Source organism: Phyllopteryx taeniolatus, chromosome 9 (assembly GCF_024500385.1).
Source record: "Phyllopteryx taeniolatus isolate TA_2022b chromosome 9, UOR_Ptae_1.2, whole genome shotgun sequence".
Lineage (NCBI taxonomy): Eukaryota > Metazoa > Chordata > Actinopteri > Syngnathiformes > Syngnathidae > Phyllopteryx > Phyllopteryx taeniolatus.
Window position 1 is genome coordinate 1,869,152 of NC_084510.1, and position 13,196 is coordinate 1,882,347.

The following is a 13,196-nucleotide window of genomic DNA, read 5'->3' on the forward strand; positions in this document are numbered from 1 at the left end:
TTCCGTACATGACATTTACAATAATATGACTCAATTAAAAGTAAAAAGTAGTCCAAATAATTACTTGAGTATGAGTAAGTAGTAGGAGTAGTAAGTACTCGATGAAAAAAAAATACTTAAGCACTGAGTAACTAGTAACTTTGATTTATTTTTTAAATCAGAGCATGAAAGTAAAATAAAATAAAAATAGCTCAATCAAATATGAATGGGCGGCACGGTGGTCGACTGCTTAGCGCATCAGCCTCACAGTTCTGAGGACTGGGGTTCAAATCCCAGCCCCGCCTGTGTGGAGTTCGCATGTTCTCCCTGTGCCTGCGTGCTTCTTCTCCGGGTACACTGGTTTCCTCCCAAAGTCTAAAAACATGTATCGTATGTTAATTGAAGACTAAATTGCCCGTAGGTATGAATGTGAGTGTGAATGGTTGTTTGTTGATATGTGCCCTGCGATTGGGTGGCGACCAGTTCAGGGTGTACCTGTCGCCTGAAGATAGCTGTGATAGGCTCCAGCACGCCCGCGACCCAAGTGAGGATAAGCAGTATGGGAAATGGATGTATAGATAATAGATAAGATAAAAATATTTTGTTAGTATAGTCAGCCAGAACTGCGAGAAATTCAGTTATTAATGTCGTTTTACTTCGTTCCTATAATACTGTGTAGTGTTTTTTTTACATTTCATTTTATTTATTTACACATTCAGGACAAAAGCGCCGTTTTTGTTGTATATAAAGACCATTCAAGTAACAAGTTTTTGCTCATGTGTTGAATATCGTAGGGTGAAAGCTGCAGATGGCTATTCATGTGGACTGAATGGTTGGTAATAATGAAGAAACGAAATGCCAGTATTTTCAAGGTAATAGCCATATTGGGGTGAGGGGGAGGGAACAATGAACTAGTTCATTTTTGGAACGGTGAACTGAACTTTGAACTAGTTTGAGTAGAAAATGAACTTTCCCAACACTGCTTGGAATGCGCAGACACTTTGCCCCCACTAGCTATGATCAATTCGCTGAACGAGGTTACTTCCGGTTTTTCGGCGCTCTGCTTTTTGTGTCACGTCATTGCTAACTTTAGAAGGTTTTAAAAGTAACGAGCTCATTTTTAGAATGTGAGGTGTAGACAGTACAGTTGCTTGTGTTTAAAAAGCGAGGAGTAAAAGTGAAAAAGTCGGCAGAAAAATAAATACTCAAGTAAAGTGCCGTCACGAAGGTTACTTCCCACCGCTGTATTTGGGTTTATTTTTGTATCATATAATAGGGTTGCAATTCATGTGGCACAGTTGCACATCTGCTCCACTGCAAGGTTCAGATTACGACACGAAATAGATCATCTGGCAGTCACTTCCACAGCTGTGAATTGCCCTTTCGGAAGTTTCCCGCTCTAAAAATTCCATGGACTCCTCTTGTCAAAAAAGATACCCTTCTCTCTTTTAACGCATGTTTAATGTGTTCACTGCAGAATGTCAGACAGCTTCTCATGATAATACTCATAGTTGTCTTTGCAGTCTTCCCACAGGTTAAGAGGTTGATCCTCATTCTCCACAAATGTATCCCAGGTATAGGAAAAGTCCAGAGGCTTCATCATCCTCAGCTTACATCCGGCTGTATGCAGAGCCTTTAGCCCAGCCTGAATCTCTGCTTCCTCAAACTCAAACAGCCGAGCAGCAAAGATGCTCAATTTGATGTTTTTCTTGGCGTTTAACACATCGGCTATCTTTGCTGCACAAGCAGAGCAGGGACTAGATGACACATACCTGAAATAAACAAGGGAGAATATCATTACGTTTATGCTTTCAGTGCCAATGACGCAGTTAGTTCATGGTGATTACAATTGATCATAAAGGTTAGTCACCTACCTGTCAGAGACAATATTATCCATACGCTTTTGGAAGCTCTGTGTGCCTTGCTAAAGGGAGCGTCAACAGTAGCCAGGAAGCAGACTAGCATTTCGACAACAACTAGTTGCTATTTTTATTTTATTTTTTTTCTTACATTTGTCTGTAGTGGAACTTGAATCTTGACAATCCCATTCGAAAGCCTAAGTCCTTACATGTAAGCTACTGCTGCCCCGTATAGATACGTATTCTACAATTATCCCTATGATTTGAAGAGCAAAAAAAAAAAAAGCTGGAAGGAACTAGACACTGACAAATGTGTCAATGGCACGCATTGCTGTCATCAAGACAGAGTGGTTATTGCATAGTCCTCACTAATCTGGTCTCTTGTTAAATTGCATACCATTTAAAAATTATCTCAACTCATGAGCATAACAAAACACAGCTGTCAGAATAAATGCTCTGTCCATGTCCAACTTTCGATCTAAACCATGATGTCATTGCACACTTGGAGGAGTACATTTCATACTCAACATTCCTTGGGGCGGTGCCACATAGGATGACGATAGAAAAGGCCTCACACAAGTTTAACAACCGTCTGCTTCAGCTATTTCGGCAATACGGCAAGCCGTGGATGGACTGTGATTGTCATTTTGTTTGTTTTGGTTGACCCACCTTGTATACAACGCCTGAGAATGAAATGTTTACACTCTATAAAATTGAATTTACTGAGGATAATAAAGTCAATTCACCAGGTGACTGTGTATTTGAGTGAAGGGTCGTAGTCAGACAGGCACTGTGCGAAGAAGGCTTCTTCAGCGTGAGTTCCGGTGTGTTCATCCTCCAGACAACCTCTCAGGAGTCCATCAGCTGTTTTCCCTTGATCCACCAGGTAACACAAGAACGTCTTATTGCGGCCCGAGGAGTATTCCACATTCTTGAACTGGAACTTGAATGCGAAAGGATCAATTCGATCACTGTGAAACAAAGCAAATTATTCCGAGGTTATATTCTTAAAACTTCGCATTATAACCAGATGTTAAGATGATATTGGCCTGTGTTGTTTTAGTAGTTTGACTGGTTTCCTACTTGCATGAGTAGAACACAAAAGATCATTTTAGGGCCTGTTTTCAATGGTGGTAGAGTGGCCTCGGAGTTGAAGACTCGAAATTGTCAATAGCATGAATGAAGATAGAGACAAAGAAATGCTTCTATACTCTCATTTACAGATGTATACTTGTGTTAAGACTAACTAACCGTCAATACTGGTCACGGCAATAGCCTACGACAGTTAACATGCAGAGAGAAAGGATACGATAACCACACTTGTTCTGCTGAATGACCTAATTGAAAATGGGGTGTTTACCTATGACATCATGTGTTTGTTTTTTGTTTTTTTACCCTGCTGTAGGCAAACCAATTTTACATCATCTCAATGTCTCAGACAAGTGGTATTATTTTATGTTTTTTAAACATTTCCCATGTCCTTACCCAGGATATCAGTTACGAGGAAAGCCAGTTGACAAGACTATTATTATTCAGCTTCACCGAAGCTGTGATGTTTTAAAGCTTTAACCGTCAATTAAAAATAAATAAATACATAAAAAAAAGGTAAGATTGCACTTTTTAATGCTGTTGACATTCATGTCACAAGGAGTTGATCACTGGATGTGACTGGAGCACTGGATTAATAAATGTAAATTACAGTAATTTCAACAATGAATAGCTTTACCGAGCACTAAAAACGTTTCACTCCTATGGACTCACCCTGCAATGATTTCAAACGGAGGTAGTTCCATTGGCTCGACCTGAAGATCTCCATTTTTACCATCAGCTGTTACATCATTGGTGGAGGATTGCTCAGCTGATGGCCCCCCTCCATTATCTTGAGCATTTTCTTCTTCATTCTTCACTTCATTTCCATCCCTGGTCTTTTCACCGGCTTCTTTTTCTTGTCTGTCCTTTTTTCGCAGCATACGACTTCTGTCGGCCATGGTGTCAGATTTCTTGTGGCCTCAAGAATTAATTCAATCAAAGATCAAATGACAAGAAGCACAAAATACACAATTTCTAGATGCGGGCAGTGAGAAGTAATCTGTGGAATGGTGGAGAGAGCAAGAAAGGGAAGTCTGCAGTGCAATGGACTAACTAAAGACAGAGATACAGGGGAGAAAGGAGGGGCAAGGTGGGATGGTAAAGGGTCTGAGTTGGGGGTGTGGCAATTTGACAGTTTCTTTGTAACATAATAGTTAATATAAACTAAAAGAGGATTCTAGATACTAAATGTTGAATTTTGGCACACAAATAAAAGCATTCAAATATGCACAGTCGAAATTAATATCTATAGCAGTTTTAGTCTAAAAATATATCATTGCCCTTTAAAGGTCCCTAAGGGTCAAACACTAGTAGAGACACTCAAGCAGCTGCGGCCTACAGAGCAAGCATGTCTAATAAAAGATTTGAGATGAGATGAGAGAACCAGCCCCTGTGCCTGTAATGAGAGTGTCTGCCATGTGAGGACCTTATTTTTAATTTTAAAGTATGTGTCTCTGGATGGCTGCATGTTAATTACATGTAGTGTTTTGGAGAGGAAACAATGGAGACAGCATTAGTTTTAAGAGTACGGAAAAACATCCCCAAAACAGATTGTAAACACTTGTTTACCCTTACTAAAAATTGGAACCTCCATATGCGAGAAAGTTCAATTTTTATCTCTCCAACTAACGAATTTGAATAATTATTTTCTCTTGGGGAAAAAAAAAACAACCCTAAATGATTATTTATCATGTTTCTAAATTAAATATTCCTTTTAGCCCAGATCATATTGCTAAGTGTTGAGTGAAGAAAGGTAAAAACAAAACACAATGCTGTGCACATATCCATTTATACACTAGTAGCACACTGTCAGACTGTAAATGCTTCACTTATTGAAGACATACCATACAGTAAAATACTTTAGTGATTATAGAGTAATTAACTACAGCTTCCAATGCATCATGGGATTTTGGCTAAGGTTACACAGAGAGTTATTGTATTTCCTAGCAGAAGCCGCATGGCTCCCAGCATGGATTGCGTCATGAAATGTTAAATTGTTGCCATAATAAAGATGTTATTCATGAATGTTTATGAACGATCAAGAGTAACGTAACATGAATAATGTGTGTTTATGTGTGTCTTATTTAACTCTCACATTATATTTACAGTTTGTTTGATGTGCGTCCCGCGTCTAAGATGCACAAAAATGATCAGGGACGCATAAAGCATGGTGAATCTGCATCCACTAACGCACGACATTGCTTACTTACGTATGTTTGCAAGGGTCGAATTAAGCCGTCTTGCATCGCAGTTTGCTGGTCAAAATTCGCATTTTGGGCATCGAAACACACACACAGAAATGAAGTTAACGTAGCGCAGATGAAGGAAAATATTTTCTTTCTCAAGGTTTCTTCATTTTAGTTTGAACAAATTGAACACTTCCAAAATTTAGTAGTAGAAAAGAACCTTTGTCTTATTCCCAGTCAGCTGGTCAAAGCTCATAAATGCACAGCCATGAACCTCATGTATTAATTTGTCACAAAATGCTGAAACTCAAGCCGTTCATGCTTAAAAACGCCTTATCTTTTATGAACAATGTGAATTCAAAAACTAAAAACTGTTGGTTATATAAAAAAAGCAAACCAATTAGTCGTACGTTATGAAGTGAAAGGTCTTATTTTCTCTTTTGTGTTCAAAATTGCTCTTTAACCCAGCAAAAATATAGTTTATCCAAATAACTGAGTGTTTGAGTAGAATAATTCAGTAATAAAATATTCATTAGCTCCAGCCCTACATTCACATCCCCCATTATATTGTCATATTTTTATAGCTTCATAAAATTGTTCTTTGTGGTCCCTGTCCGATTAAGCTGCAAAAAAAATTGCTCCTCAAAATTAGAAAGTTACTCCTCGAATGAAGAAATAATTAGCAAAACTGCTCCTCAAAGAAAAAAAAATATATTTTGTGCCTTGTGTGTGTGTTGCTGAAGTGCTTCAGCGAATCATTATCCGCTAAAAGTACAAGTGCTGTCTTGGTGCTAGCCAGTCAGAAGAACAATACGGTGGGTTATCGTTTCAATAGGCACGAGACTTTTTTTCCCGCACTCGATAAATGTTCATTGTTATGGGAACACCCGGTGAACTGCTGGCGGAACGGCTTTGGCTCCGTAGATGCAAACAACTGGGACATTTTAGGGAACGTTAACTATTTATTACATTCGCTAGCCCGTGAGCTAACTAGCTAGTGAGCTACGGAGCTAAACAGCTCGCTCTGGCTCGCTCGATTTTTGCGACATCGTTTAAAACTGAGGTCACTAACTCGCGGTTCCAGAAGCAGTCCCAAACGGACCCACGCCATAGCCCAAAAAGAAATGTTTGGATTCAAGACATACGGGGTGCTTCCGTTTTGAAAATCGCAACATATTTCAGGCTTTACGGTAGTGATGAATTGTACCGACCAATCGCATGCGATTTCCGCCACCCTTTCAGCCAATCAGGTGGTAATTACTGACGGTGCACAGACCACACAGAGACAAGTGGAGAGAGAGAGATTTGGAACAAATGGCAATTAAAATGGAACAGGCAGTCATTTTTGTTTGTACTTCTCAATGGGAAGTGCACTGGGAGCTCTTATTAAAAGTACATATAATATGTGAAACACCATTATGAACAAAAACAAAGGTTTTGAACAAACATAACCATAACCATAACGGTTCAGCTATGATTTGTTAAATTCTAACATGCGATTGTTGGAGACTCCACTGTTGTCTCAAGACGCCAAAGAGAAAAGGGGAAACTCCAACTTTATTTTTCTTAAGTTTAGCACTTTATTTGAACACGTATAACTTCCTATTTTTATTTACATGCTCTTATTGCGAAATATTGTGAATGAGAGAACATTACACTTTACACAGTTATACACACCCCACTTGAATTCTCGGGTGCACCATTTTTACTCGTGTTTGATTACCAGGGCAGAATTTGTAAGACGTGCACAATTCTTTATTATGCTCTAATATCATTATATCAGTGGCATTAAAAAAACATTGACACTATTGTTTATTCTGAAAGTTTTGTGGAAAATATAAAATGTGCTATCTTGGCAGGCCTAAACATATATTGAGAGAGTATGAGCAGGGCTGTGACTCATTGTTTCCATGACATATGCATTGTAAATGTATATGATCTCTGCATTTATGTAGCATTTTGTTTCCATGAAACCCTGACTGTGAGTTGAGTGCGACAGTGACACTGTAAGCTAAGTGAAGTGTAAAAAAAAATAAAAAAATAAAAATACAGTATATAGTAATTCTGTTTATATGTTTATTGATGTTTAATTAAATTCCCATGATGCAGTGGAAACTATATTTAATATTTGATTGACATATAACCACTTTACAGTATTTTACTAAATGGTATGTGGTAAATAATAAGTGTATTGTTCCCAGCGTGCATTGTAATATTCACTGGACGGAGACACAGCTTCGGAGACGCCCTTGTGTGCCTTCTTCCATACGTTGCTGACATTCACTAGTAGATAGGACTCTCTGCTGGCCATCTCTGGTATTACAGTTTGACTCTCCATATCTACACGACTTTCTTTATAATCATTAAAACAAAAAAATATCACAAACATTAGCATGCATGAATATCAGTATTGTAAACATCATAATTCACAATAATAATAATAATAAAATAACTTTTCAACATAATACATCAAATCCACCGATTCACAGATTTTTTTTGTTTGTTTTACTCTAAAACTTAGATTTCCTCAATACGAAAAATTTGCATGTGGGACGGCATCCTTTCAAAACAGAATGGAATACAAGGCGCCAGTTTTGTGTAATTTAAATTTCAACAGTTTCTTACAATACAGTATTTCAGCCAGGACAGGTGTACGGAAACACGTCAAAATCCCCCAAAGTTGTAGATTCTGAATAAACACAAAATGTGCACTCATAAATCCAATATGACACAACTCCAGACAAATATCCACTTAAGTTTAACAGTCCTAAAATACAATCACAAACCAAAACATAACTCGACAGAAAACCAGGACCTATGTTGCAATTGGGAGTAGGGCCAGAGAAGAGGATAAAGAGCAGCTCCAGCAGCAGCCATTTTATACTTTTTCACCACCAATTAACTGCCAGCCTGTGAAATACTCTGACAGCAACAATAGCAGCACATCCAAAGTGACCTGGGGTCCTAACCAGACCAATTGCCAGACCTCAGTTTTAATGGGGACACATCAAATTCATGGGGGGCACTGTTATTATTGAACTACAGACAGTATATATTTTTTATAATCCTATATCCTACACAATTCACGAAGCACTGACCCACGTAATCCTGTTAAACTTAACCAATAGTAGGCATGATCAGCTACAACACGAATCCTCATCATTTAAGGCAACGATATGCATATCCACAAAACTCTTTGACTGTTCAACTTAAGAAATGTAACGCCAGAAGCATCTCTGGAACTGAAAAAGCAGTTTAAGGGCTCAACAAAGGGACATGCATTAAAAACACACATTTCAAACATACTTTGAGAAGTATGTCAAAATAGCATGAGGCGGCGTCTCTCCTTCTTGACCCTTCTCATCAATACATCCTTCTAATCAGATTGAAAAAACGACAAGCCAGAGTGTATTCCGATTCAACCACATCAGTCTCCGCTAATACAATTAGGTGTGGTTGAGTTTTCAACCACTTGCGTATAGCCATAATTATCAAAATACTCTCGGATTCACTTCAAAAATTGTGCACATAATGTTAGGCCCACCCATGGCCCTGAGGGGCGCATACAGACAAACAATGATACTTTCACACCTATGACAATGTAGACTTCAACTAACCTATCATGCATTTTTGGTGTGTGTGTGGGAGGAAGCTGTACCACGAAAAAAACAACAACACACAGGCATGGGGAGAACATGCAAACCTAACACAGGAGGGCCTGAGCTGAGATTCAAATCTAGAATGACGGTGAAGTTAGATGCGCTAACCACTGGAGTGATTCTTTCACAGAAAATGCAGCCAGACTGATGGCTCTACTGGAGTTGAAATGTTCCTCTGTTCTTTGGCTTTGGGTGGCTCAACACTTCTTGATGGAAGAATCCAGCTGTCTGGATCAAAATATGCTTCAAGTTCGTCTTGCTTTTATAAATGTAAAGAAAATCAAAACATTCATGCTTAAAATGCAAATCAATTTTGCAAATACAAAAGACAATCAAACCCCACTCCACCTCTATCACAGAAATGGTCACAAATTCGTCATGACAATGCATTCATTTACCGTGATTTCTCATGTATAATGCGCATTTCTGCCCCCCCCCCCAAAAAAACTTGTCATAAGTCAATAGTGCGCATTATACATTGGTATAGGGGAAAATGGGAAAAAATACTTTCTTTTATAAATCTATGTCACCATTTAGATGTTATGAGAAAGGTGTACACTTTCATTCCAAAATGCCACCGCCACCGCGTTATATTGCAGCCATTTGCTAAAATCATTTAAGTTCTTTTCCCCCTCATTAATGGACACACAGCACCCCATATTGACAGAAAAAAAACAGAATTGTTGTAATTTTTGCAGATTTATTAAAAAAGAAAAACTTAAATATCACATGGCCGTAAGTATTCAGACCCTTTGCTCAGTATTTAGTAGAAGCACCCTGTTGAGCTAATACAGCCATGAGTCTTTTTGGGAATGATGCAACAAGTTTTTCACACCTGGATTTGGGGATCCTCTGCCATTCCTCCTTGCAACTCCTCTCCACTTTCTGTCAGGTTGGATGGTGAACATTGGTGGACAGCCATTTTCAGGTCTCTCCAGAGATGCTCAAATGGGTTTAAGTCAGGTCTCTTGCTGGGCCATTCAAGTCATGGAGTTGTTCTGAAGCCACTCATTCGTTATTTTAGTTGTGTGCTTAGTGTCATTGTCTTGTTGGAACGTGAACCTTTGGCCCAGTCTGAGGTCCTGAGCACTCTGGAGAAGGTTTTCGTCCAGGATATCCCCGTACTTGGCCGCATTCATCTTTTCTTCGATTGCAACCAGTCTCCCTGTCGCTGCAGCTGAAAAACATCCCCACAGCATGATGCTGCCACCACCATGCTTCACTGTCGGGACTGTATTGGACAGGTGAAGAGCAGTGCCTGGTTTTCTCCACACATACCGCTTAGAATTTAAGGTCAAAATGTTCTATCTTGGTCTCATCAGACCCCTTCAGGGGTTTTCTTTAGCAAACTCCATGTGGGCTTTCATGTGTCTTGCACTGAGGAGTGGCTTCCATCGGGCCACTGTGCCATAAAGCCCCGACTGGTGGAGGGCTGCAGTGATGGTTGGCTTTCTTGAACTTTCTCCCATCTCCCGACTGCATCTCTGGAGGTCAGCCACAGTGATCTTTGGGTTCTTCCTTACCGCTCTCACCAAGGCTCTTCTCGCCCAATTGCTCAGCTTGGCCGGACGGCCAGCTCTAGGAAGGGTTCTGGTCGTCCGAAACGTCTTCCATTTAAGGATTATGGAGGCCACTCTGCTCTTAGGACCCTTAAGTGCAGCAGAAATGCTTTCGTAACCTTGGCCAGATCTGTGCCTTGCCACAATTCTGTCTCAGAGCTCTTCAGGCAGTTCCTTTGACCTCATGATTTCATGAACCCCACAATCACCTATGAACAAGCCGTGCACACTGGTGGTTGGGACAGGTGGGCGCTGTGCTGCCACAGGAGCTTCTTCAGAGCACTCATTGCCGTGTACCTCCATGCCACCCACTGCTATACAGGAAGAAACGAAGGACACATTAGACTACTTCTTTTTTTAATAATGTTTTTTTCCCCCATGTATTGTTTTTTGTTTGCAATTAAATATTGAACAGTGCTTTACCGAGGTCGTCTGTGATATTCTTATCCACGTTGGTGTCTCCTTCCATCGGAGACTTCACGCCAGCAACACTTGCATTCCTAATGATGGACAATATTTGTGTGTCCCACGACCACTTTCTTTTATTTAATTCCTACTGCCCTCCCTTGTTGAATGCACTACATCAGGGGTGGGCAAGTTTTTTGGCTCAGGGGCCACATTGACTTTTAAAATTTGACAGGTCGGCCAAGCCATGACCAAATGCTTAAATATAAAAAAACAAAATAATAATAATAATAAAAAAGGCATTGTAGTGTTAATACTTAGATTTACTTTGTGTTGTTTTGTTGATCACCTTGTTTTTGCCAGTGCATCAAAGTCTGGTGTTAGTTTTGTTGTGGCAGTTCTCAGAACACATCTGAGGTGTTAATCACTCAGCTAGGATCTTTAGGATCTTTTGTTGGTGTTCATCACACTAAAAGTCTGTTCACACACATATGTACAGTCAAACACCACCAGCATCCTCTGTGCCATCTTCTGGATTTTTGGAAATTAGTCTGCGCTTCATGAAGCATTAAACTCATCCAGTTTGAGAGTTGAACTTCTCTTTTAAGGCAGTATCACATTGGAGATCCAACAGTTCTATCTGCAGCTCCCGTGGCGCTGTTTCAGGGTCTTGTGTGACTGAATCTTGGAGGGCAGTTTGTCAGATAAAGGTGTTTTTCTGAGCATGCAAGCTTGATTTTAACCACTGAGCCGTTGTCATCAGTTCCTGCGTTGATTGGCTGTTGATTGGCATAATCAGCATGCTTGGTAGAAAAGTGAGAGCTGATGTTATATTCCTTTAAAACCGCAATGGTTTCATAACAAATTAGACATACAGCCTTTGACCGGACTTCAGTGAAAAAGTATTTCGGAGTCCATTCTATACTAAACACTCGGCCCTCACTGTCGACCTTTCTTTTCTTTGGCCCACTCATGGTTGGAGAAGGTTTCAGAGCAGTAACAGAGTAAAAACAGAACAGCCAAAGGCAAGTTAATGTATCACTGTACCTACTGCGCCACCTGGTGGAACCACTGGGCATTAAAGCACAACCTGGTGGAACCACTCGACATTATAGGACAAGGTCAAATGAATGCAGTCATGATTTTGATATGATTTGGGTGATTCTGCACCAATCTTTGGCGGGCCAGATTGAAATGATCAACGGGCCGGATGTGGCCCGCGGGCCGTAGGTTGCCCACACCTGCACTACATATTCACATCACCAGTGACTTCCTGTTACTCCTTGCATTGTTTTTTGTTTGTTGTGGTGCTGCCACGGCTACCAAGCAATATTCCTTTCCTCGCTTCCACCTCGCCGATAAGCACCTTAATTTCGATCTCTGGCTCATTTATATTCATCTGGGGCTTTATATTGCCCATATATGGTTGAATTTCGTCATGTAAAGTGTGGGATCCAACTGCACACTTTTCAAAGTGGACTGTGACTTATCAAGGTATGACTTTCCACAGGTGAGCATACGCACGGTAAGATAGGACTGATTTGTTTTTGCCCTTAAATCATTTTCAGTTTTTGTGCATACGTACACTTTTAGTAAGAATCCTGCGCACTGTTTGATGAGTGAGGCCCCTGGGCAGATAAGAGTGAGATGGCAGCACAAAGAGGCTGAAATCTGATTGGACAAAAACCTAACATACACATACATTTACAGGAAACCCTGCAGCCAAGAGAAACAATAGAAGAGAACAGACTGTTGGGAATAATTTTTTTTTTTTTTTGTGAGAAAATATTAGAATTTAGCGGCACGGTGGACGACTGGTTAGAGCGTCAGCCTCACAGTTCTGAGGACCCGGGTTCAATCCCCGGCCCCGCCTGTGTGGAGTTTGCATGTTCTCCCTGTGCCTGCGTGGGTTTTCTCCGGGCGCTCCGGTTTCGTCCCGCATCCAAAAAACATGCATGAATTGGAGACTCTAAATTGCCCGTAGGCATGACTGTGAGTGCGAATGGTTGTTTGTTCCTATGTGCCCTGCGATTGGCTGGCAACCAGTTCAGGGTGTACCCCGCCTCCTGCCCGATGACAGCTGGGATAGGCTCCAGCACGCCCGCGACCCTAGTGAGGAGAAGCGGCTCAGAAAATGGATGGATGGAATATTAGAATTTAGTCATTAATGGTGTAGTGGTACAGTCACAGTGTGGGTTCAGTTCCCACTCAGTGACGGTGTGAATTTGAGTCTGAATCGTTGTCCATCTTTAAATGTGCCCTGCGACTGACTGGCGACCAGTTCAGGGTGTAGTCCGCCTTTCGCCCAACGTTAGCTGAGATAGGCTCCAGCAACACGCGACCGTGAAAAGGATAAGCGGTGTGGAAAATTGATAGATATTAGAATTTAGGTTGTAAGGTCAGTGCTTCTTGTAGTGTTTGCACACATATTTCAAAATTGCTGATGCAAGGATTTGGTAC

The 13,196-nt window shown here is 40.5% G+C and overlaps 1 protein-coding gene across 1 annotated transcript; it reads right to left on the minus strand.

The window, feature by feature from the left end:
* Window positions 1-1,201: 1,201 nt before the first annotated feature.
* apobec2a (apolipoprotein B mRNA editing enzyme, catalytic polypeptide-like 2a) lies at window positions 1,202-6,302 on the minus strand. The gene is made up of 3 exons (XM_061784849.1): window positions 3,600-6,302; window positions 2,585-2,809; window positions 1,202-1,751 (listed from the first exon to the last, which is right to left on the minus strand). Exons 1-3 carry the CDS (start codon window positions 3,824-3,826, stop codon window positions 1,448-1,450), a joined length of 756 nt encoding a protein of 251 aa, XP_061640833.1. The 5' UTR covers window positions 3,827-6,302; the 3' UTR covers window positions 1,202-1,447.
* Window positions 6,303-13,196: the final 6,894 nt, after the last annotated feature.